The 26,579-nt window shown below is 47.8% G+C and overlaps 1 protein-coding gene across 9 annotated transcripts in view; it reads left to right on the forward strand.

Moving 5' to 3' along the window:
• Positions 1 to 12,610: 12,610 nt before the first annotated feature.
• LOC122681220 (ankyrin repeat domain-containing protein 16-like) overlaps positions 12,611 to 26,579 on the forward strand; it is a 40,070-nt gene continuing 26,101 nt past the window's right edge. For 3 of the 9 annotated variants that reach the window (XM_043883041.1, XM_043883040.1, XM_043883039.1), the window contains exons 1-6: positions 12,614 to 13,191; positions 16,236 to 16,456; positions 18,361 to 18,403; positions 20,313 to 20,421; positions 20,919 to 21,080; positions 23,472 to 23,550. In XM_043883041.1, the coding sequence (XP_043738976.1) occupies positions 12,872 to 13,191; positions 16,236 to 16,456; positions 18,361 to 18,403; positions 20,313 to 20,421; positions 20,919 to 21,080; positions 23,472 to 23,550 (934 nt within the window). In that variant the 5' untranslated portion in view covers positions 12,614 to 12,871. Of the gene's footprint in view, positions 13,192 to 16,235; positions 16,457 to 18,360; positions 18,404 to 20,312; positions 20,422 to 20,918; positions 21,081 to 23,471; positions 23,551 to 23,693; positions 24,888 to 25,434; positions 25,990 to 26,579 lie in introns of those variants that run through there. The other 6 variants (XM_043883034.1, XM_043883035.1, XM_043883037.1 and 3 more) reach the window with 5 other exon arrangements.

A 26,579-nucleotide genomic window follows, 5' to 3' on the forward strand; every position in this document is an offset into this window, starting at 1 on the left:
CCAACTCCGTCCATAACCTTTCCCACCTCCAGGATGCTAAGTCCATGCTTGTAGTTTCTCAGGCCAAAACCTTGGGATCCTACTTGATTCCTCCCTGCTTATAACATAGCAGGTCTATCATCAAGCCTGGTCAGCTCTCCTTTCACAATCTGTCCAGGGTAGACCATTTCTCACTACTTCCACCATGGGCCAAATTCCCATTATACCTCACTTGGATTATTTTATTTATTTTTTCATTTTTTGCTGGGCTACATGGCATGCAGGATCCTAGTTCTCTGACCAGGGATCAAACCTATGTCCCCTGCAGTGGAAGCATGGAGTCTTAACCAATGAACCGCTAGGAAATTCCCTACTTTTGGAGTGGGGTGGATTATTTTAATAGCCTAAATGGTCTCTTGCTTCACTTTTGTCTACTTAATTCAGTGGCCACAAAGCTTTTTTAAAAACTCTAGATTCAGTTCTGTCAGTTACGTGCTCAAAATACTTCAGTGGCTCTCTACCTCAATGAAAATAAAACTGAAAAGCACGAAATGGGTCAAGGGCTCTACCTGACTTGGCCTCAGCCACCCACTCACCCAGCTCCAGCATCACTACCTCCATGCTGCTACAGGGGTCCCCCAGGATATGGGTGACATGTACATGCGTTGTCAAATCCATATGGCGAACTCCCATTTACTTAAGGTCTGTGCCTTCTCTGAACACTAACTTGAAACCTTCAGGCCCTCTCACTGTCATTTTTCACCTTTACTGACTTACACTCTTCTTAGCACTTTTCACAAATATACTTGTCATCAGTATATCTGTATTTACTGTTACCCGCACTAGATCTTAGGCTCTGACAGCAAGGACTCTGCTGCTTTATCTTCAGTGTCTAGAACAGTGCTGAATAGGTACTTCATAAATACTTGCTGAAGGAATAATGAACCATCACAACCCCTCAGAGGCAGGTACTATTACCCCTCCCCACCCCCAACACAAAGATAAAGAAGTCAGTCTCAGGCCTGGAGTCTTAAATTGAAAAGGTTTATGACAAAGTTCTAATACTTTGGCCACCTGATGAGAACAGTCAACTCCTTGGAAAAGACCCTGACTCTGGGAAAGATTGAAGGTAAAGGAAAAGAGGGCAGCAGAGGATGCGATGGTTGGACAGCATCACCGACTGAATGGCCATGAACTTGGGCAAACTCTGGGAGATGGTGAGGGACAGAGACCTGGCATGCTGCAGTCCATGGGGTCACAAAGAGTCAGACACGACTGAGCGAAGGAACAACAATAGGACAAAGAAAAGATGTAGATACTGGTGTTCTTTAGATTACAGTCCTGGGACACCCAGAGTCAGTGCCGTCAGGTTTGAAGCAGTGACTATTCTCAGCTGTTGCTTTGGGTCTGGGCTCCAGGTGCCAGTATGAACTGGACTGCAGAGACAGGTGTGGCTTCACGCCCTTCATGGACGCTGTTCAGTGTGGCCACATGGACGTGGCCAGACTGCTCCTCGAAAAGCACAAGATAGAGAAACGGTTTGGTTCTGTCCCTTCGGTTATTCCTACAAGTTTTAGCCCAGGGGATAAAGAGGAAGCATGGTGATTCAGATGGTGGGTTCAGATCTCAAATCTGCCACCTTCCCTGATGTAGGCTCACTTTACCTCTTTAAGCATCAGTGTTTCCATGTGTAAAACAGACAAGTTTCACTTTTTCACAGGGTTACTAGAACAATAATAGAACAATGTAATGTACAGAAAGCAGTTAGCAAAATGTCTTTAGCACTCACAGGCAACCAGTCCCTCACTCCAGGGCTGCAGAGGGAAGCGACTGAGTTCAGGGACACAAACTTTCCCCTGATGGCAAGGGAGTGACACCCAGGATCTTCTGGCTCCCAGGAAGCATACTGGAAACCCTCAGTGTCAGTTTCCAACCAGAATGGAAGCTGTGGCAGCAGTTCTTCTTTCGTTACATCTTTCTGACTCATCGTAATATTTTCTCCTTACACAGAGAATTCATAAAATTTTGAAAACGTCTTCTGTATCATTTAAAGTCTCCCATTTCTCATTTACTGATTTCTGTGTTTTAGACAAGTCTCTCAAATCCTCCCCAATTGATTATATTACTTTTAAAATCATTTCTGACCAAATCAGGTTAAAAGGAAAAATGTTCGGATCTAGAATAGACAGACTCATAGGAATGAATACAAGACTATGAAATCTGTGCAGCTGAAGGAACCAGAGTTTCTATCAGGGGCACCCGGCTCCCCTGTCTGTACTGCTGTGGGTGAAGCCCTGAGCTGGGTCCTCTGTCCCCACCCAGCCCTGCACCTGGCCTGCGCGAGGCAGCATGCGGCCTGTGTCCAGTTCCTCCTGAGCTCCGGGCTCCAGGACTCTCTGGACGTCTCGGGCGCCCTGGCTCAGCATCTCACACGGAGACCCGACGTCATTCAGTGCTTCGACCACAGCGCAATGGCTGAGGGCGTTTCCAGAGATAGACAGTGAATCCATGGGAACACGTGTGCTGCTACTTCAGTTGCCAGAAGGTGCAGTGAAACAGGCCAGGAGTCGGTGTTTTCTGCATGCCCCCTTGGGTGGAGGACTGTCCCCGCCCCACCCAGGATGAGGCGGCTGGCTTCCTGGCTTGATGACAGCCCATTGCACACTTGGACTCTTTTTAGGGTCTCTGATTCACTTCTACCTTCGAGTGGAGTCTGGAGTCGATGATGGGGATGAAGTCAGCATCTGAAATCCTTAGAGAATCATGAAAATACAGGGTGGGGACTTCCCTGGTGGTTTAGAAGTTAAGACTGTGCTTCCACTGCAGGGGCCAAGGTTCAATCCATGGTTGGGGAACTAAGTTCCCCACATGCCTCAAGGTACAGCCAAAAAATAAAACAGTTATTTTAAATAAGAAATCCAGTGTGCAGACTGTTATATGTGTGTGAGATGTTTTGTAATAAATCGCCTGTGGCAAGGCCATGATAATAACATTTAGGATATAGCAACTTGCCTTTGCCTTGAGCCACAAAACATGACTGGCCTGTTTACTTTCTTCTTTCACAGGCTTTTCATTGGCCAACAGTAGTTTAACTTTTGGTTTCAAAGCCAGGAAGGAAATGCTGGGATGTTTACATAGACATGACTTCCCTGGTGGCTCAGATGGTAAAGCACCTGCCCACAATGTGGGATACCTGGGTTCAATCCCTGGGTCGGGAATATCCTCTGGAGAAGGAAATGGCAACCCACTCCAGTACTCTTGCCTGGAGAATCCTATGGATGAAGGAGCCTGGTGGGCTACAGTCTATTGGGTCACAAAGTGTCTGACACAACTTCACTTTCACTTTCTTTCTTTACAAGCAGTTAATGGAAACACTTCTATATTCTAAGCTCTACTTCTTAATGTTAAACATTAAAACATTTAATGTGCATTAAAGTAATTAAACATTTAATGTTTAATGTTGAAACATTGGACTATAAAGTTTTAATTGTGAGATTATTTTTTAAGTGCCAAGTTCTGTACTGGCTCACTTTGGATAATAAATGCATCTAAAAATACATCGAAGATATTTTCAAACCTTTTTAATAACCATGTTTGAAGGATGGTGTTTGTTCTTGAAGTCACAAGTCGAGTGTCCTGTCCCACCTGCCCACAGAAAGTGATTTGTAAGTCTCCAATAAATGAGACACTTGACATCATAACTTTAAGAAATTCTGTAGCAACTTAGATTGAAGAGAGGAGGAGGCCTCCAGCATTTGGAATCTTTTTCTTTTTTTTTAATGCAAAGAATAATTATCAGTCCCAGCCAATCTGTTAAAGAAAAATGTATGTGTCAATCACAAGCAACTCAGTCCCCTCGTTCAGAGTAAATGTGGTGGGAACTTAACAGACGTGGCAAGAATGTCCAGTTCTTCGTTCTTCCCAGATGGCACTGGCTGATTTTTATCTCTAGCAACCAGATACCTGCTCTGGTAGAAACATGACAGGCTTCCCCCGTCACTCAGTGGTAAGGAATCTACCTGCCAATGCAGGAGATGTGGCTTTGATGCCTGGGTATGGAAGATCCCATGGAGAAGGAAATGGCAACCCACTCCAGCATTCTTGCCTAGGAAATCCATGGACAGAGGAGCCTGGCGGGATACAGTCCATGGGGTCACACGGAGTCGGACACGACTGAGTGACTAACACAGTAACAACAGGAACACGACTGTGACCTCTGAGTCACACACTCTCCACCTGTACCTCCTCGAGCTGCACCTTTCCTGTTGCCCCGGAGGTGTCTCTGTGTCACCTACTCTGGTCTGAGGGTGGCCTATGAGGAGGACCCCTACTTGCAGGTGGGACAGGAAGCCCGCCGGGTGCTGCCCGACACCCCTCGGTGCACCCGTGACTCAGCTTCTCCTCTGCAGTGACTGCTCGCAGGGGCAGGGGCCTTCCCGTCCGGGCTGTGCCCCTGATGTACACACTCACCGTGACGCTCGTCTGTGGGGCTGCACTTGGTTCCCCAGGACGCGGCTCTCCATCGGAGAGGCTCCTGTAGCTGGACCCAGGCCGTCAGACGTGCTGCCAAAACCACTGGGGAGCCAGAGAGGACAGTGATAGTGGTACCATTCACTGGCAAAGATAGGGCGATGATACAATTACACCTGTTCCTGCAATAGTGATGCACTGAGAATGCTAATACAGGGGTGGTGATCACTGGCATCATTCCCTCACTTCCTAATTGTAGGTATTTTTCTCACTTCCTTTGGGTCTTCACTGAATGAGGCCCTTCCCTGGCCACCTGATCTAAAATTCCTTTCCCTCCTTTAACGTTATATCTTCTTCCCTTAGTTTATGCTTTCTCCATAGCCCTGACCACTAAGGAACACACCATACAACTTGAGTTGTTTCTTTTGTCTACCCTCTGTCTCCTCAGCTAGAAGGTAAGCTCCTTGGCCAAGGTTTCTGTGTGACTTGCTCACTCACTGTATCTATAGGGCCCAGAACAGCCCTGGTACGTGTGATCTGGATACGGTCAGTGAGTGGAGGATGACTCCCATGGTCCTGAGCACTGCATCCTGGATACTGTACTGAGCACCCTTCCTAGCCAGCCTCGTCCTTCCCTGGCTCTTCCGCAGTGCAGCCCTCCTGACCATCCGCGGTCCCAAGCATCCTTTCTCATCCCGACCTGCCTTTGGTCCCCTGCTCATCGGCACTGCTGGTCCCTGCCACCAGCTTCCAGCTGCTGCTCTAGTTCACAGGGACCTAACTGCCAATTCAGGTGACGTCCTTTGGCCCTCCTGTTCCTGAGGCTTTCAGTTCAATGAGCGATCACTCCCACCTTCTGGAAGCTGGTTTCCTGTCACCTCCAACAACCTGCTTCTGGGCTTTGCTCTCTGTTTCCTTTCCCGTCTCCGTCAGGCCCTGACCTGTAAGGGCTTCTGTCCCTGCTCCACCCTGCACGGCCATGTCTCACCCACTCTCATCCCACTGCCCCTGACCAACGAGTCCCTCCAGCCCTGAGCCTCTGCTGCTGGCTGTACGTTTTTGTATGGATGTCCTAAGTCGGCCCCATATCCAGCTCACTTAAAACCTAGGCTCCCCCTAATAGCAAAAATTTAGACTTGGGCCCCAGGTCACGCCTTCACCCTCCCAAGCCCAGACTCCAGGGGCACTGAGTTGCTCACCAGCTTTTTGCTATGTTCCACCATGACTTGCTGCCCCTGGCTATTCTTGCACCAGATGGGCACATGGTCGATCATCAGGTCCTCGTCGGCTGAGGTGAAGACGACCCCGAGTGCTACACACAAGGTTGGCCCTAATGAAGCTGCCCTTCCCTTCAGTAAGGAGACAGCTGACTGTGAAGGGGGTTAACTTGAAGAGATTCAGCTTTTTTCTCAACTGATATCTGGAAGGCATGTCCCGAGGGCACAGGGTGGGCTTTCCTGGTCATGTGGGACTTGTGTCCCCCAGGCCCTGCCCCCGTCTGTCTGATGACACCACCAGGTCCCTGGCAGCGGCTCATCTAGGTGAGGAAAAAGGCCTAAAGGGCTGAGTACTTACAGGCCACATGGGACTGGAAAGGGCTCCATTCGGCTTTCCAAAATTCAAACCTAATAACCCAGGAGACAAAGTGGCTCACAACAGACACCGCTCTTCCACAGTGTAGACAGGACTTCAGGAGGCCCCAGGGCGACCTCAAAGGTCCCTGAAGCCTTCCTATCCCAGGGAACACAGCTCAGAGGCCCCAGGAGCCTAGGTCAAGTGCCTCTTAGCCTTGTCCTCTCCCCTCCTGCATCCAAGGAGAGTCTTATCTGAACGGGTCAACCGAGCCATTGGTGCCCAGGACTGCAGACACGTCATCTGACCCGTGCCTAAACTCCAGACACACAAGCCTGCCTCCCTGGGTGACAATGTATCTCTCTGGGATAAAAATATAAATCATTAAATCTTTTGTTATATTCCCTACCTATGAAGGGAGATTAGGCACTAAGTTCTCTCCTGTGAAAAGCAGTAACCGGACATGATCGTGACAGCGGCACCAGGAAGCTCACTTGAGCCCGATGTGATTGCAGGCCACAGAGTGGACGTGACCACAGGCCACCGAGTGGAATGTCTTGAAGATGACGTGGCTTGGGAAGATGAGCTCTGGCTGCCTGGTGATGATCTTATTGAAGGTCACGTACAGAAATCTGCTCTGAGACCACTTCTTGGTATATGTGACCAGGGTGGAGGTCTTCCCAGTGCCTGGAGATGCCAAGAGGAAGGGGGTCACCTCTGAACAGGAAGATGCATTCCCATGGTGCCCTAATCAGGATCTGCCCATGCTCATCTCGCCGCCAGCCAGGCACCCGACAGTGGCACACTCTTAGTACCAATGAGAACTAAACACCACGTGGTGAAGGGAACAGCAGAGTGGAGGCAGAGCCACCTGGGTTGGTGTCAAGGCCCTGGCAGCTCCAGCGAGGGGCCCCTTGACCTCCCTGGGCTTCAGTCTCCTCCTCAGCCATGTGCCTGTAACACACAAGGAGAACACGCCGTATAAGCAAAGCTCAAAGAGTGACTAAGCACTTTAGGAGCCAGGCAACACAACTAGCTAACCCCGGCAGAACACTAGACATTGTATTTGGGGATGCACGTTCAGACCAGAAAGTGGGAGGCCCTTCTAGGCTTCACTGTACAGATACCCAAGAGCTCCTGACACTGTCTGAACAGGAAAGTCACATGACAAGCCACCCCACAGCCATCCGTGTATGAGCAGACCTGTTGATAGGTAACAGGCTGGATCAACCCCCACCAGATGGGGCCATCTGTCCATCCAGGGTGGATGGTCCCTGGAGTGGTAAGAAAAAGCAATTATTCCTTAACAACTGTTTTTTGGGTGATTTAATTGCAACAGTTCAATAATAGATTATGGTAAAGACACTCCGGCAGGTGGCAGGAATGGGGACACAGTGACGAGAAGTCTTTCAGGAATGGCAGCCCCTTACCTGCAAATGTCATTATTCTCACCACCTGGAGAGGCTCCACTTCGTGGCTTAGGATCAGCTGTTTGTTCATATGTCAGCTGGATGGTAGTTTTCTTGCTGTAATCATTACAGAAGAGAAATTAGGGAAAGAGCAAGAAATTGAAAAGATCAGATGATAAACTACCAAAATGAGGCTGGGGTTGCTCCTGGCTTCCAAGACAACATTTAAGAACCCCTGATGACAGATTCTACAAGATGGAGGCAGAACACAGAGGACTATTTCCAGCTTCTCATTAACTCACCGTGTGTCAGCATGAAGCCCTTCATTTCTCTGGTCCTTTCAAATAACCCAAGTTGTTACCAATACAGTGGTCTGCCTTGTAAAGCTATCCTTACTGATCAGTGTTCAGAAGCTAGATGACCATCCTCTGTTGGGACTGCTCAACAGAAGGGGAAATTGGGTGAAATGCTTTTTAAAATTCCTTCCAAATTAAAGAATCTGTGGCCTTTTATTTCTCTAAGGGACCAATGACAAAGATTAAGGCTTCAAAGCAGAGACTGAAGGAAGATTTTGAAAATAAATCTAAAATAACTTTTAGCCAAACTTGACCACCAAGACACATTCTTCCAAAGAGAAAAGGTGACACCTCCCCAGCCCTCCCCACAGACTCTTCACATACGGCAGGGGCAGCGTAGAGGTCAGGGAGGTGTTGGCACACGTAGGCCTCTGCCTCGGTAAGGAGGTGCTCCGTCAGACTCCACAACACCTGTCCAGGGTCTACACTCAGGGAGCACTTCGTGGTGTCTGTGTAGCTGTAAGACATTCACAGCAGCGTCCGTGGGAAAGATGATCCATTAAATCCTGACATCTCGGAAAGGACTTCAGAAACCAACTTCCTCCCAGGAGACGGTGACTTACCAGATGAGGTTCAGCATGTACAGGTCTGACTCCTCCTCTATGCCATAGCTTAGCAGGATGCCATGCACCCTGCTGATACTTTGCTCTTCATTCATCAGGTATTGGCGATACAACTTTTTCTAAGGAATGAACTAGATGTTTAAGAAATCCAAAAGAGCATGCAGGCAATGGCTATTAGAGCACAGATCAGGCTACAAACATACAGATAGTTGTTTAAAAAACAACTAGAGCCAACAACTGAAAAGCTGGAGAAAAGGGCAGAAACATTACACAAATTTTAGTTGAAAACTAGGAAAGGGGTGGGGGTTCACTTTTGGTTTCAACACCAACTTATTACAGAATCTGTGAAGAGCTAGTGTTTCAATTTTCCTATCTGAAACAGTGTCCAGTTCCTGTTGGGACACTAATGACTCAGAGTTTCAAAGAGGATTAAACAACATGAGAACTGTGGCTATAATAGCATTAAACAAAACACACTTTAAGTCAAAAATTTTACAAGAGACAAAGAAGAAGATTATAAAATGATAAAACAGATCAGTTCACCAAGAAGATATAACAATTATAAATATGCACATACCAAATAGAAGAGCTCCTAAATCTAGGAAGCAAACACTGACAGAACTGAAGAGAGAAACAGACAACAGGATAATAACAGGAGACTTCAATACTCCACTTTCAAGAATGGATAGAACAAACAACACTAGACCAACTGGACCTAACAGACATATAATGAACACTCCACCCAACAGTATATAATCTTTGCGAGTACACACAGAACATTCTCCAGGATAGATCACATGCAAGGCCACGAAAGAAGTCTTAACACATTTTAAAAGACTGAAATTATATAAAGTATGTTTTTCAATCACTAAGAATGAAACAAGAAATCAGTAGTAGAAAGAAAACTGGAAAACTCACAAATATGTGAAAATTAAAAACAAAATCATTTTTAAAGCAACCAATGGGTCAAAAGGAAATCACAAAGAAATTAGAAAATACCTTGAGACAAATAAAAACACAGATACCAAAATGTATGGGATGAAATGCAAGCAATGCTAAAAGTTAATAGCTATAAACACTTACATTAAAAAATAAGAAAGATCACAGGGACTTCCCTGGTGGTCCAGTGGCTAAGACTCCAAGCTTCCAATGAAGGGGGCCAATGTTCCATCCCTGGTCAAGGAACTCTATCCCATGTGCTGCAACTAAGACACTGTGTAGCCAGATCGTAAATAAATAAACTTATTTTTAAAAAATAAGAAAGACCACACATCAGCAAGCTAACTTTACACCTGAAAGAACGAGAAAAAGAACAAACTAAACCCAAAGCTAGCAGGAGGGAGGAAACAATAAAGACTATTGAGCAGAAATAAATAGAGAATTTAAAAATATGGGGAAAAATTAATAAAACTAAAAGTTTTCTTTTTTTAAAACAAAATTGACAACTCTTAGATATATAATGGGAAAAGGGAAGAGCTGAATAACTAAAATCAGAAATGAAAAGGAAACATTACAACTGATGTCACAGAAATAAGAAGGGTTGTAAGAATACTTCAAACAACTGCAGGTCAATCAAATGGATAATCTAGAAGAAATGAATAAATCTTCAGGAACACACAACCTACGAAGACTGAATCATGGAGATACAGAAAATCTGAACAGACCAATAATGAGTAAGGAGATTGAATCAGTCATTAAAAGCCTCCCAAAAAGGAACAGTCCAGAAACAGATTGCTTCACTGAAAAAGTCTACTGAACATTTAAAGAACTAATGTCAATCCCCCTTAAACTCTCCAAAAAAAACTGAAGAGGAGGGAACACTTCCAGACTTATTCTGAGGCCAGCATAACCTTATACTGAAGCCAGACAAAGACACCACAAGAAATAAAATGAGAGCTGTGACAAGGTCACTGAAAGTAACTCCATCATGTCATTGCTACAATGATAAAAAGAGTACTGTTCTAACATTTCAAGAGGTAAAGATAAGCTGAGATATGTTCCCAAAATGTTCTCAAGCAGAGTGGAGGGAACCCTCACACATTCCCATTCCCATCAGAGATCTCAATTAAGTGGGTAGATTTACTAACCCAAAACAAAGTTCACAACTAAAAACAGAACAATATTTCTCTGAAGGTAGGAGACAAAACCCCAAGCAAAGAACGAAGCAAGCGCGATGTGAAATTTCCTCCAAAATGTTTTGGGTTTGAAAGAGAAATGTACTGAGCCTTGACATACCCATCTTGCCCTCAATCTCTAAGGTTTTAAACTTCAATACATTTGAAGAATGGGTTAAATTCTGCACCTCTGGATTATTGCCAATGGCTGGTCTAAGGGACATACAAGTTAAGCAGAACATTCTCACAACTTCAGACTTCCTGGAGACGTGAACCTGGTAAGTATAACGATTAAGGGAAAAATAGGCTGTGGGCTAATGGTACTGGGAAATCCTTTCTGAGAGCACGGGGCTGCCCCCTGTGTCATCCTCAGAAGGTACTCCTGAGACTACACACAACATTCATTCAGTAATCACCTCCTATTAATATATATATAAAATATCGGGCCTCCCTGGTGGTCTGCCTGCCAATGCAGGAGACAGCAGAGATGTGGGTTTGATCCCTGGGTGGGGAAAAGACCCTGGTGGAGGGCATGGTAACCCACTCCAGTATTCTTGCCTGGAGAATTCCATGGACAGAGGAGCCTGACAAGATATAGTCTGTAGGGTCGCAAAGAGGACAGGACTGAAGCGATTTAACAACAAAATATCGTGAGATCCAATGGAGAATGCACAAACAGGACAACCAGCCCTCCAGCCATGCTCTAATAGCTCAAATGAAGGAGGAAGCCTCTCTAAGACCACACCTGAAGTGACAGGCTTTAAAGTGAAAGTCGTTCAGTCATGTCCGACTCTTTGAGACCCCATGGACTACACAGTCCGTGTAATTCTCCAGGCCAGAATACTGGAGTGGGTAGCCTTTCCCTTCTCCAGGGGATCTTCCCAACCCAGAGATCAAGCCGGGGTCTCCTGCATTGCAGGCAGATTCTTTACCAACTGAGTTATGAGGGAAGCCCACAGAGGTGTAAATCGCTATAGCGGCACAAGGAAGAGAGACAGGGTGAAGTCCGTGGGATGGAGCAGAGGAGTTACTCGGGGAGTGGAGCCTGGAAGGGGTGAGACGTCCACAGAGACATGAGGGGGCCCTTTGGGCTGGTTGGACGTGGGGTGCAGATCAGACCAAGCTAAGGAAGGTACCATACGGTTCACAGCCGGGAGGCAGCACATCGTTTGCCATGGACAGAATACAGGGATGGTCGGGAAGAATAAACAACACGCTGAGACGCGCACAGAAAGATCTCAGGTGCTTCCAGGGGTTGGGATCTGATTTCGGAGGACAACGGGACACGAACATTTCTGAGGAAAGGCCACCGTCAGGAGCACGCTTTAAGCGAGGCGGCGCCGGGCACTTTTAGAGAGAACTTGGAGAAGGAAATGGCAACCCACTCCAGTACTCTTGCCTGGAAAATCCCATGGATGGAGAAGCCTGGTGACACGACTGAGCGACTTCACTTTCACTTTCAGACAACAAGCAGCGCGCTCCTTACCAGCGGATCACTGACGACCCTCCTCCAGAGGGGCACACACGCTCAGGTTCCAGGAGAGGGCTTCCACCCGCAGGAAAGGCAAAGATGTGAGCGGGCTGCGGATGCGGCTCGGGGCAGGACCCCAAGGAGCCCGCAGGGAGAGCTAGGAACGGTGTCCCGACCAATGTCCTCCACCTCCTGGTCGGGAGCTCCAGGCTGCGCGGAGCGCCGCCGCACACCGTCCTCCGCTTCGGGCCGCGCTTCCACGGGCCGTGGGCACAACAGGCGTCCCCGAGAAGAGCTACCCACCGAGCAGTCCCCCGACCGCCTTCACCAGCTCCGCCACCTCCGCCACCGCCGCAGCCGCCGGGAGAAGAGCCCGCCGGCGACACTGACGGAACGCATCCCCGGCCAATCATAGCGCGCATACGGAGGGGGCGCGCTGACGGACGACTCTAACAGCCAATGGGAATGCGCATCCTCACTCTCCCCCAACCCCGCTAGCGGGCCTCGTCCAGTCCGAGCTTCCGCTAGCGCGGAAGAGGCGAGCAGAAACTTTACCAGAGTTCCTCGAGGCTCTGGGTCCCAAGGAAGGGCAGCGGCCGGCGCGGGTGGGCGGGGGTCGAGGTTGTGGGCGGGGTTGTATTCAGAGGGCGGGGTCTGGGCGGGGCCCGGGCCGGAGGCGCGTGTGACCCAGGCCTTCCGCGGCGGTCCAGTGGGTTCGCCCCAAAGTGAAACTAGTGCGGGCGGCGGCGTCCGCGGCGGCTCGCGGGGCGCGTAGTCAGCCAGAGACCTGAGGGTCTGGGAGGCTGGGGTCGTCCGGAAGAGGGTCCCCAGGGTCCAGACGGTCCCGGGGGAGGATCTCGAAGGCGGGCCCCGGCGGAGGCGGGGAGGGCCCGGAGGAGGGTCCCGGGTGGTCCCCGGCTGGCCCGAGCCCGCGGCCATGGCCGCGCCCGCCGACCCGCGGCGGCTGTGCCGGCTGGTGCAGGACGGCCGACTGTGCGCCCTGCGCGGGGAGCTGCTGGCGGCGGGGCACGCGGGCTGCGCGGGGCCGGCCGGGGACACCCTCCTGCACTGCGCCGCCCGCCACGGCCGCCGGGACGTCTTGGCCTATCTGGTCGAGGCCTGGAACCTGGACATCGAAGCCGCCAACCGGGACTACAAGCGGCCTCTGCACGAGGCTGCCTCCATGGGCCACCGGGACTGCGTGCGGTACCTGCTGGGCCGGGGGGCCGCGGTTGACTGTCTGAAGAAGGCCGACTGGTAAGTGGTGGGCCTTGCAGAGAGACTCCCTCCCCTCCCTGCTGATGGCAGATTCCTACTCTTGGTCGGCCTCCACACCGTAGCCGGTCAGCCTTCCCCTACAGAGCAGAGCATCGTTGCTGCCCTTGTGAGGTTAACTGTTGCAGCCTTCTGCTCCAGACTGCCTCCCGTGATAGAGCAGAGAGCAGTAAGGAGCATGCTCAGATAGAATAGACTCGAACTACGACTTGCCTGTAGGTACTGCGTGTTGCATGGGCCCCAGATGGGATGTTCTGGGAACATCTAGCTAAATGATTACTGCACCCATGACACTTTTTAACTTTCTGTTATGAAATTCCTAATTATCGCTTCTCAGAAATTTCCAAAGACAAGTGGGAAGTTCCATGCACCTTCCCCCAGGCTTGCCCCAAAGTTAACATCTTACAGGGGGAGTACAGTAATAAAAAGGAGAAACTGACATTGCTACAATCAGGACACTTACTCAGATTTCACAGTTATACAGGTGAGCACAGGTAAGTGTGTGGGGTGCTCTGTGTGGTTTATTACATGACCACCTTCACAGGCACAGTGCTCACCTCTAGTCTGTCAGTTCAGTTCAGTCACTCAGTCGTGTCCGAGTCTTTGGGATCCCATGGACTGCCGCACACCAGGCTTCCCTGTCCATCACCAACTCCCAGAGTTTGCTCAAACTCACATCCATTGAGTCGGTGATGCCATCCAACCATCTCATCCTCTGTCGTCCCCTTCTCCCACCTTCAGTCTTTCCCAGCATCAGGGTCTTTTCCAGTGAGTCAGTTCTTCACATCAGGTGGCCAAAGTATTGGAGTTTCAGCTTCAGCATCAGTCCTTCCAATGAATATTCAGGACTGATTTCCTTTAGGATTGACTGGTTTGATCTTCTTGCAGTCCAAGGGACTCTCAAGAGTTCTCCAACACCACACCTGTAACCATCACATGAAGTAGTTGCATTCTCTTGATAGATCCACATGGTTTTCCATCCTCACTATGTCTGTCCATGGGCTTAGAGGTTTGAACACCTGAAGGTTCATAACATAATGAAGTTCCTGAATGAATCCACAAGGAATCCCTGATCTTATATAAAAAAGAATTGCATCAGACAGCCATATAGCTTAATAAAGTACATCTTGCCCACTGGCATGGGGGAATAGGCATCCTTATGTTTTGAGGTTTGCGCTTTGGCTGCGACTTAGCAGCAGCAGCAGCAAGCACAAGACATTTTCTTCTGCTGCTAGTAAGTTGGTCTAAAGATAGTGGAGGCATATTACCTCTTTTAAAACAATTCTGTGCATAAAGAATAGCAAGGAGAGATAAGAAAGCCTTCCTCAGTGATCAATGCAAAGAAATAGAAGAAAATGATAGAATGGGAAAGACTAGAGATCTCTGAACTGAACTGAACTGTGGATAAAGAAACAGCCTCCCCAAACAACCATCACAAGGGCAAGTTTCACTTGATTGTGGGCTTAGAAAGTGCAGTTACAGAGAGACATTTTTGACTGTTCTCACCTTGCTGGCTTTCTCAAGTCCCTTCTTCCCTGGAGTCATTCCCTCTGTGAAGCCCCTTCTTGAAGATTCCAGCCTTCATTCATCCAGGTTTCTCCCTCTTGATTTTTCATTCACTCTCATTACTACATTACCAGAAATAAAAAAATGAAACATTTTAAATGTAGCAGTGTGTACATGACCATCTCAAATGCCCTAGCTGTCCCAATAAGGACATACTGTATAGAACAGGGAACTTTGCTCCATGTTATGTGGCAGCCTGGATGGGAGCGGAGGTTTGGGGAAGATTGCGTCCATGTATATGTATGGCTGAGTCCCTTCACTGTTCACCTAAAACTATCACAACATTGTTAATCTGCTCTGCCCCAATACAAAATAAAAGATGAAAACAAAATTGTCGATGATTAGGTAATACCAAGGCAGTCTCAGGACAAATCCTGGCTGAGACCCATCTAGTTGTGTTGAGCTCCGTCTGGGCCAGACCCTGGGGATAGGAGGTAACCAGGGTCTACCCTGCTTTCCAGGGGTCATGGGCATGAGAGGGTTCCCAGGTCACTCAGGGAATACCCTGCCAATGCAGACAATGCAAGAGACATGAGTTTGATCCCTGGGTCAGGAAGATCCCCCAGAGGAGGACATGGCAACCCACTCCAGTATTCTTGCCCCGGGAATCCCACGGTCAGAGGAGCCCAGTGGGCTACAGTCCACGGGGTGTCAAAGAGTTGGACATGACTGACTGAGCACGCACACACACAGGAGCAGATGAGAAGCAGAAGCACAGAATCACTTTGGTGGGAGGAGAGGAGTTAACAGTGATGTAGTTCAGTCTCCCCAGTGTGGACACATATCAAGTCAGGAACTTACCGAAATATACCGCTGTTCCACCTGCTCTACCAGTGTAGGCTCCTTTCAGCAAGGCGCTGTGTCAAGTGCTCCTTTTTTCTTTTATTTACTTATTTTTAAAATATTTATTTGGCCCTGCTTGTGTGTGCATACTTAATCTCTCAGTCATTTCCGACTCTGCAACACCATGGACTTTAGCCCCCCAGGCTTCTCTGTCAGTGGGATTCACCAAGCAAGAATCCTGCCATTTCCTTCTCCATCAAATGCTCTTTTTAAAGTTTCTTTCACCACAGTTTAATAAAGGGTTACAGATTGAAGTGAATGGGATGATCTTGCAAAGTGCCTCTTTTGCAGATATTCAGCACAAACTGTAACTTTGATGGGTTCTGTCCCAGTTCAATGCTATACTAAAAACTAGTTCAGAAGCACTTTTGCCTGCTCTGTGTTTCCCACTTGCAGGGGCACCCATATCACAGTCGTTTTTCCCTGGTTATTTCTCCCAGCTTCCTCACGGCAGGCAGGGAAGTTGCCAGCCAAAGCTGTTTGCCTGCTTCCCAGACCCCCTGAGTCCTCCATGTCTTCTGTCTCCGCCATGGGTGTGCATTTTTCTGAAGCCCCGGTCCCGGGCTTCCAGGGTCTCAGCTGCTATTCCACCTGACAGCTTGTCCCATCGGCCTTAGGACTCCTCTGATGATGGCCTGCACAAGGAGAAACCTCGAGGTGATCCGGGATCTCGTGGAGCACGGCGCCAATCCGCTCCTGAAGAACAAAGATGGCTGGAACAGTTTCCACATCGCCAGCCGCGAAGGCGACCCTCTGATCCTCCAGTACCTGCTCACAGTTTGCCCCTCTGCCTGGAGGACAGAGAGCAAGATCGGGAGGACCCCACTGCACACGGCAGGTGTGGTCCAGACCTGCAGGATGTCCCCTGTGGCGGGGGTGGTACAGGGGAAGTAGGGGGCAGGGAATACAAGCTACTTTGGGGTGTTTTGGCAAACAGTTTCCAAAGCCAATGTCACTCGGTCCTCAGCTTGCACGTCTTTCTTGTTTTAGGTGACTTTTCACTTCTGTCTTCTCCTCCCCAGTTAGTTAGATGGTGATGGTGGTGGTGGTGGTTTAGTCACTAAGTTGTGTCCAACTCTTGAGATCCCCAGGGACTGTAGCCCACCAGGCTCCTCTGTCCATGGAATTCTCTAGGCAACAACACTGGAGTGGCTTTCCATTGCCATCCACAAGTTAGATGGTGGGCTGCTTCTGTTCCTTACTATGTCTCTGACCTTGGGCAAGGAAATTAATCTCTCGAGCAGGTTTCCTTAGCCACAGAATAATGGCAGCAATGAAGCCCATATCATAGGGTCATGGGGATTAAGGTGCACACACATCACTCAGCATAGCGCTCCACACACAGTGAGCTCAGGATGGCTACAGCTGCTGTTTTCACATCATTTTGATGATGATGATTATTAAAAGCAGAAGGAAAGGGGACTGTCCCCTCATATCTTCAGCTACACCTGCCATGGTGCTGTCCATTTAAATAACAAACGAGAGTCTGTTCAGTCGTGTCTGACTCTTTGCCACCCCATCAACTGTAGCCAGGCTCCCCTGTCTATGGGATTCTCCAGGCAAGAGTACTGGAGTGGGTTGCCGTTTCCTCCTCCAGAGGATCTTCCCGACCCAGGGATTGAACCCATGTCTCTTGCACCTCCTGCATTGACAGGCAGACTCTACCACTAGCGCCACCTGGGAAGCACACGGGTGCTTATAATTAAATCCCGAAGCCCAGTGGATTGTGACTCATCCAGTGATAAGGTCGAATATAATTCTGGGCCACTGTTTTGATTGTTTGGAGTAATTATCCTTAACTCTGGACTAAATATTTGTAGATTATCTTAAATTAGTTAAAAGTGAAAGTGTAGCAGTGTAAGATGAAAGGGGCATTAAGCAGCCCAGGAATCCAAATAAAGACGTTTAGACCGTAATTGGTAGCCTACTGGGCAGTACCTTGAACTTGAATACAGGGCTTTTAGACTTCTCGGAAGTCAAGACCAGTGACATGATATCATTGAGAGGTAGGCACACAGTTGTTCTGGTCACTGGGGGCAGTTAGGAACCAAGGTATCCTTTTAAAACTTTGAACATAGGGGCTTCCCTGATGATCCAGTGGTTTAGACTCCATGCTTCCGCTGCAAGGGGCATGGGTTCGATCCCTGGTTGGACAGCTAAAATTCCACATGCCTTGCAACACAGCCCCCCACCCCCCCCAAAAAAAGAAAAAAACTTTGCATATGAGTGGAAAAGCTTCTCTGCTCATAAACTGTTTGATGAGCTCCCCCGCTCTTGTGAAGGAGCAGTCAGCACCCAGTCATTCACACAAAACAGTGGAGAACAGAGAGTCAAAAATCTTTGTTATGGAGGATAGTTATTTTTAGGAGCAGAATTAAATTCCTGGTTATTTTGTCATAGATTACTCTTACAATGTTTTACATTTCCCAGGCAAAAACTGCCTGGCCCTAGGGATTTGTAGCATGAGGATGAGGATGGAGGTTTAGAGTTAAATGTTTGCCATGAAAGTCTCATAAAGACAGGATGATAAAGGGGTGGCCTTGTACCCGTTAGGTGAAAATAGGACTCTTCCCCACTCCTCCGGCTGAATCTGTCCTTTTCTGGGGGCGGTAGCAGCAAGCCTACCTAATACTCCTTCCTGGGAGGCGCAGCTACAGGGCCAGGGCAGAGAGAGGTGCCAGGAGGGAAGAGGCATTCTAATTTTGCACTAAAAAGCTCTCATTCTCAACTCTCTCCTCCCAGCAATGCATGGATGTTTAGAGGCAGTAGAGGTGCTTCTTCAGAGGTAAGAACAATACAGCAAATTGAGGACAATATATGCTAATTCTGACAGTATCATAAAGAGTTGCTGCATAAAGAGCTCAGGCAAATTGTTCAGAAAGAATCTAAGGTACCAAGAGGGAAATGAAGAAAGGACATAAGCAGATAAAGAAGGTGAAGCAAAAACAGCTAACAAACCTGGGGAGAAGTTATCCGTTTATCTGTTCACCCAACAAACATTTGTTCACTCACTTTCACGTCAGTTTTGGATGCATTGAGTTATATGTACCTGTGAGACACCCAGGAAGAATTGTCCAGCGGGCAGTTAGACACAGATCTAGGCCCAGAGAATAGGTGTGGCCGAGATATAGGAGTGGGCTTCTTTGGCGTAGAAGTGACGATTGAATCCAGAGGATGGAAGAGGTTACCTAGGAGATGGTGAGTGAAGAAGAGGAGGCCGAATGCAGTGCCCTGAGAGCGTCGCTGTGTAGGGCTCACCTGCTGCATGTTGGGACATACGTTTGTCTGCAGTCATAAATACTTCATTCAACCAGCGCTTTCTAAGTGCCTCCTGTGTGTTAGGCGCTAGGCGATAAGCAGCCAACACAGTCCTTTCCCTGACTGCCTGCAGGCTAGTGCGGAAGCCGAGTATAGACACACCATCACAGAAATGTCATAAAAGTACAAATTGTGATAATATTGCAAAGGGAAAGTCCACAGTTCTGTGCAGGAGCATGGGTTGTCCCTGTAGATCTGGGGGGAAGACAACTCTGTGAGGTCTCCTTGAAGCTACGATTCAAAGGATGCCTCGGAGGTGGCAAGGTGAAGAATGGTACTGGGATGTTCCAGGCAGAGGGTCCAGGAAGGGCAAAGGCAGCAAAGAGCCAGTAGCTAGAGGAGCAGAAGGAGGTGGGACAGGAGGATTGTTGGAGGTAGGAACAGAAGAAGATGGGACAAGTAGGAGATGGGGCTGAGAAAAAGGGGAACTGGGTAGGACCACAAAGAAGATAGGAACACAGTAGAAGGTAGGAACAGAAGAAGATGGGACAGCTAGGAGGTGGGGCTGAGAAAAAAGGGAGACAGGTAGGACCACGAAGATAGGAACACAGGAGAAGGTAGGAATGGAAGAAGGTGGAACAGGTAGGAGGTGGGGCCAAGAAGAAGGACCACAGAAAAGGTGGGAGCAGAGAAGTAGGAATGGAAGAAGGTAGGACTGGTAGGCAGTGGGGCCAAGAAGAAGGAGAGATAGGTAGGACCATGAAGAAAGTAGAAACAAGAAGAGAAGGTAGGAATGGAAGGAGGACAGATGGGCTGTGGGACCAAGAAGTGAGACCAGGCTGAAGGGGGTCTCCTTAAGCACAGGGAGGAGAGGCCCGAGGAACCTGAAGAAGTAAGTAGGTTCCACGTAGTCCTGACCTACAAGGTCATGTTGAGCTTTGTAGACTTTGTCCTTTGTGATTAGGAAGCAGTTAAAGGTTTTAACCAGGAGTGGCCATAACCTAAATATGTGGTGAAAAGATTACTCCATTGGTGGTGAGAACAAAATGGCTGGGGCAGAACTAAAGAGAGAAAAACAGGTAGGAGGTTGTTGTCTGTTGCCTCCATCTTGAGGGGTGAAGACAAAGCTGGAAAGAAGGATACCAATTTGTTTCACATGCTGGCTGGAGAATTGAGAGGTTTTGTGAGTGATAAGGGGCGACTATAAAGCTCTGCATAAGAATCTGGAAAGATGATGATCCCTAAAATGGGATGGGAAGTTGGGGGAGGAGCAGGTTTGCTGGGACACCAACGTGCTCCCCAGACGCTGAGGCGGGGACACAGGGCAAGCACACCAGGTCCTCATGGATCCTCTGTAAGGCAGGTGGGCCAGAGTCAGCACTGTCGGGTTTGAAGCGGTGACTGTTCTCAGCTGTTGCCTTGGGTCTGGGCTCCAGGTGCCAGTACGAACCGGACTGCAGAGACAGGTGTGGCCTCACGCCCTTCATGGACGCCGTTCAGTGTGGCCACACGGACGTGGCCAGGCTGCTCCTCGAAAAGCACAAGGTAGAGAAATGGTTTGGTTCTTTCCCTTCGGTTGTTCCTACAAGTTTTAGCCCAGGGGATAAACAGGAAGCATGGTGATTCAGATGGTGGGTTCAGATCTCAACTCTGCCACCTTCCCCACTGTAGGCCCCCTTTACCTCTTTAAGCATCAGTGTTTCCATATGTAAAACAGACAAGTTTCACTTTTTCACAGGGTTATTGTAAGGATTAAATAATGAAATATACAGAAAGCAGTTAGCAAAATGTCTTCAATAAACAGCAGCTGTTTCATAGTAATAATAACAACAGACTCTCCCTATTGACTCTACTTTTTTGGCACCTTAGCTTTGAATCTTAAGCACTTCTTTGGTTAGAGCATCCTTTGAGAATCCGACAAAAGCTCTGTATGACCTACACAGAAAAACATATGTAGATAGCAGAGTTTTGCCAAAACGTCAGAAGATCTGTGGACCCAAGTGTCTGTGCTTCTTTTGCTCATGTCCTTCCTCACCTCCTAGGCTTGCGTGTCTGCTGAGGACTCACTGGGGGCCCAGGCGATCCACCGGGCAGCGGTCACTGGGCAGGATGAAGCCATCCGATTCCTGGTCTCGGAGCTTGGCGTCAACATTGATGCAAGAGCAGGATCCACCCATCTTACGGCACTTCACTTTGCAGCTAAGGTTTGTTTCTTTCCAGAATGGTGTTCCAGCTCCATAAGGGCTTGCCGAACCCTGTTGATGAGTAACCTGTAATCCTGATTCTTCTGCTCCATCTCTTTGGAAGAAAGAATTTGCCCATAACATACTCTTGAAATAGTCCTGATTCTGAAGCCCTGGGTTCCTTTACATAGAAACCTGCCTCTATTTGTTTCTAGGTAAAAAAGAAAAGCCCTCTACTCCCTGTAATGCCCGCGCTAGGTGTTCCCTCCCACCCTTTTTGTTTTCAGGAATAATGTTATTTGAAGCCATAAAAATCCATTGTATGAAAATTCCTAGCTCTTTATCCTTTTACTGGATTTCAGAAGATTTCTTTAGCTAAGGCGAGGGAATTGCATTTACTGGGCTCTCTGATATATGAAGGGCTTTCCTGGCGACTCAGTGGTAAAGAACCCACCTGCCAGCGAAGGAGATGCGAGTTCAATCCCTGGGTCAGGAAGATCCCCTGGGAAAGGAAATGGCTACTGTCAGCTGAAAAAGATGTACAACTTGAGACTTTCGAGTTAAGTTTTATTTGGGCCAAAATGAGGACTACAGCCCGGGAGGCAGCATCTCAGATAGCTCTGGGAGACTGCTCCAGAGCAGCAGTGGGGGAAGGCCAATATATACATAAGGTTTTGGTGAAGGGGGAGTTCCATACCATAAAATACTCATTTTACAAAAGGTTTTTCTGTTAGTCATGAAGATCTGATGTCACCATGAAGGGATTTAGTGCTTCTCTAGATATGAGGAGATACAAGGATTGAGATCATAAAATCTGTTCCTAAAAACATCCAACTATCTATAAAGACCTGTCCCACCAGACTCCCTGGAGCACAGAGTGCCTCACTCCACTCTGAACTCCCTCGGGTTGTTGAAGGTCAATAGCTATAGCAACATGGGGTTCAATCTCCATAGAGACAGATGGCAAATGTCTTTGTTGTTCACTCATTGTCAGTGCTCTTGGTAAGTGCCAATTTGTAGTTGACACCCACTCCATTATCGTTGCCTGGGAAATCCCCATGGACAGAGGAGCCTGGCGGGCTACAGTCCGTAGGGTCATATAGAGTCAGACACAATGACTAAACAACCACAACTGATGCATGAAGTGTTAAAGGAGTCCAGAACTTTTTGCTAGGAAAGTAGTTGGCTTACACCCTCCTTTTTCACAAGGTGTGAGTGTTTTGTGTATAATCTTTAACATTATTGGCTGCCTGCCTTTCCTTGTTTTCTAACCTCAGGAACAGATGTTCTTCTGGGGGCCTGCACTCTCCTACCTATGTTCCCCTTTGACAACATGGGTATACAGTTGAGAGTGGGCTGAGTGTGTGGTCTGGGGCCACAAGGGGACAAAAGCGAGTGGGAAGATTGAACCAGCAGCCTCGCTTTCCACCTCAGCAGGTACTGATGGGCTGACTGGCCGGCCGTAAGATGTGTCAGTTGCTTCACAAAGGATGGTGCCAGCTGTGAGAATCCTGTCCGGGGAGGTTACATTGTGTAGTCTATTTTCTCCCCTAAGGGGTTAGCAAAGAGCGTGTTTGCTTGGAAGATTTAGAATTGTGTCTTCTAAGAAAATCACAAGATTTGAACTCCTTACACTGAGATGAAACCCAGCTGTGCGCCACTGTGTGTGTGCTCAGTCATATCAGATTCTTGTGCGACCCCCTGGACTGTAGCCCACCAGGATCCTCTGTTCATGGGATTCTCCAGGCAAGAAGCCTGGAGTGGGTTGCCATTTACTTCCCCAGAAACCCAACGATAGTGGTCAATAAATTGGCTTCAAAGTGATCGTCTCTCTTCTAATAACTAAACACCACCTGCATCTTTATTTAATGATTGACACTGGATTTTGATAGTAATGTGATGAGCCTTCCTTTAGATATGAAAATTCAGTTTTAGCAGGTAAGTACTTTTGATGCTTTCAAACTGTGGTGCTGGAGAAGACTCTTGAGAGTCCGTTGAACAGCAAGGAGATCCAACCAGTCAATCCCAAAGGAAATCAACCCTGAATATTCATTGGAAGGACTGAGGCTGAAGCTGAAGCTCCAGTACTTTGGCCACCTGATGTGAAGAACTGACTCATCGGAAAACAGCCTGATGCTGGGAAAGATTGAAGGCAGGAGGAGAAGGGGGTGACGGAAGATGAGATGGTTGGATGGCATCACTGACTCAATGGACATGAGTTTGAACAAACTTCAGGAGATAGTGAAGGACAGGGAATCCTGGCATGATGCAGTCCATGGGTCACAAAGAATTGGACATGACTGAGCAACTGAACAACAACTTTAGAAAAAGCACCTAATATGCAGTAGAGTTTGTGTTTAAGGCTTGCTTTTGTCATCACTGCAGTGGTAACACGTTTATTTCAACACTCAGGAAGGTCATGTGAGCACAGTCCAGACGCTCTTATCCTTGGGTGCTGACATCAACGCCAAGGACGAAAGAAATCGATCAGGTATGATCTCATTTTACATGGACTTTGAAAATTGCTAGTAAGCTGAATGTAAACAAAATTAACAGTGAACTTTTATGTTAGAAAAATTAGTCTTAAAATATTATTCCTCAGCTCAGTTGGTAAAGAATCTGCCTGCAATGCAGGAGACCCAGGTTCAATTCCTCGGTCAGGAATATCCTCTGGAGAAGGAAATGGCACCCACTCCAGTCTTCTTGCATGGAGAATCCCATGGATGGAGGAGCCTGGCAGGCTACAGTCCATGGGATCGCAAGAGTTGGTCACGACTGAGCGATGAAACCACCACCAAACAAAATTAACAGTGAACTTTTATGTTTGAAAAATTAGTCTTAATATTATTCCTCTAATAGCTCAGTACCTTTTAATTCAAATAACATATCCATTTGCAAAGCTATAGAACTATTGCTATTACCATGGCAGCAATCATACTTTACTGCGGCTAGTATTACTGTGTTTGTAGTAGCTTAAACCACTTAACATATGTGACATCCAAGCACTTTCTTTTTCAACTTTTTGTTTTGTCTTGGGGTATAGCCGATTAACAATGTTGTGATGGTTTCAGTGAACAGTGAAGGGACTCAGCCATACATACACATGCATCAATTGTCCCCCAAACCTCCCCCCTCCCCCATCCAGGCTGGTGCACAACGCTGATCGGAGTTCCCTGTGTCAGAGCACTTTCTGTGTTAATCCGTGATCACACCAGCCCCCAGGGTGTCACGTGGATTCCTCATAGGCCGTCTCTCTTGGAATGTGTTTTAAAACCTTAATCACTGTAATTTTTTAGATTTGAGGCTCAGATATTTTTAGACCTAACCCCTTAGCCTTGGGATTTGGAATAAATTTTCTCAGTAGCATTCTGTGCACCACTGACCATCTTGCCAGTGTTTAGTTTGACCTGTGATGCTTCAAGGCTCACAGGTAACCCGCCCCTCACTCCAGGGCTGCAGATGGAGGCCACTGAGTCCAGGCACACAAACTTTCTCCTGATGGCAGGAGAGCAGGACCTGGGCTCTTCCATCCCCCAGGAAGCAGACTGCAAACCCTCAGTGCCAGTTTCTAACCAGAGTGGGAAGGCGTGTCAGCAGTTTTTCTTTCCGTTACATCTTTCTTACTCATAGTGATATTTTTAACTTAGACAGTGAATTCACAAAACTTTGAAAACGCCTTCTGTACCATTTAAAATCTCCTGGTTCTCATTAATTTGCTGTGTGCGTGTCAATTGTGTCCGACTCTTTGTGACCCCCTAGATTGTAGCCCGAGCCAGGCTCCTCTGGCCATGGGATTCTCCAGGCAAGAATACTGGAGTGGGGTGCCATGTCCTCCTCCAGGGGATCTTCCTGACCCAGGGATCGAACCCGGGTCTCCAGTGGGTCTTCCATTGTCAGGCAGATTCTTTTTACCACTAGGCCACCTGGGCTCCCTGGGGGCTCACATGGTGAAAAATCTGCCTGCAATGTGGGAGGACCAGGTTTGATCCCTGGGTTGGGAAGATCCCCCTGGAGAAGGATATGGGACCCCACTCCAGTATTCTTGCCTGGAAAATCCCATGGACAGGAGAGCCTGACTCGGGCTACAGTTTGTGGGGTTGAAAAAGAGTCAGACATGACTCATGAACTTACTTCTGTGTTTTAGACAAGTCTCAAATCCTCCCCAATTGGTTCTGTTACTTTTAAAATCATTTCTGACCAAATCAGGTTAAAAGGAAAAATGTTCGGATCTAGAATAGACAGACTCATAGGAATGAATACAAGACTATGAAATCTGTGCAGCTGAAGGAACCAGAGTTTCTATCAGGGGTGCCCGGCTCCCCTGTCTGTACTGCTGTGGGTGAAGCCCTGAGCTGGGTCCTCTGTCCCCACCCAGCCCTGCACCTGGCCTGCGCGGGGCAGCATGCGGCCTGTGTCCAGTTCCTCCTGAGCTCCGGGCTCCAGGACTCTCTGGACGTCTCGGGCGCCCTGGCTCAGCATCTCACACGGAGACCCGACGTCATTCAGTGCTTCGACCACAGCGCAATGGCTGAGGGCGTTTCCAGAGATAGACAGTGAATCCATGGGAACACGTGTGCTGCTACTTCAGTTGCCAGAAGGTGCAGTGAAATAGGCCAGGAGTCGGTGTTTTCTGCACGCCCCCTTGGGTGGAGGACTGCCCCTCTGGGATGAGGCGGCTGGCTTCCCGGCTTGATGACAGCCCATTGCACAGTCGGACTCTTTTCAGGGTCTCTGATTCACTTTTCCTACCTTCGAGTGGAGTCGATGATGGGGATGATGTCGGCACTGGGAATCCTTAGAGAATCATGAAAATACAGGGTGGGGACTTCCCTGGTGGTTCAGTGGTTAAGACTGCGCTTCCACTGCAGGGGCCCAGGTTCAATCCCTGCCCACCCCGAGGTACAGCCAAAAATAAAATAGTTGTTTTAAATAAGAAAATCCAGTGTGCAGACTGTTATGTGTGAGATATTTTATAATAAATCACGTGTGGAAGGGCCATGATGATATTTAGAATGTAGCAACTTGCCTTTGCCTTGAGCCACAAAACATGACCGGCCTGTTTACTTTCTTCTTTCACAGGCTTTTCATTGGTCATTACAGCGGTTTAGCTTTTGGTTTTAAAGCCAGGAAGGAAATGTTAGGATCTATTTACATAGATGTTTACAAGCAGTTAATGGAAACGCTTCTGTATTCTAAACTCTGATTCTTAATGTTAAACATTAAAACATTTAATGTGCACTAAAGCATTTAATTAAACATTTAAAGTTTAATTAAAACATTAAACTTTAATGTTTTAATCCTGAGGTTATTATTTTTTTAATGACAATTCTGTAGTGGCTTGCTTTGGATAATAAATGCATCTAAAAATACATCGAAGATATTTTCAAACCTTTTTAATAACCATGTTTGAAGGATGGTGTTCTTGAAGCCACAAGTCGAGTGTCCTGCCCACAGAAAGTGATTTGTAAGTCTCCAATAAATGAGACACTTGACATCATAACTTTAAGAAATTCTGTAGCA

The sequence above is a fragment of the Cervus elaphus genome, chromosome 23 (assembly GCF_910594005.1).
Source record: "Cervus elaphus chromosome 23, mCerEla1.1, whole genome shotgun sequence".
In the NCBI taxonomy this organism is placed as follows: Eukaryota; Metazoa; Chordata; class Mammalia; order Artiodactyla; family Cervidae; genus Cervus; species Cervus elaphus.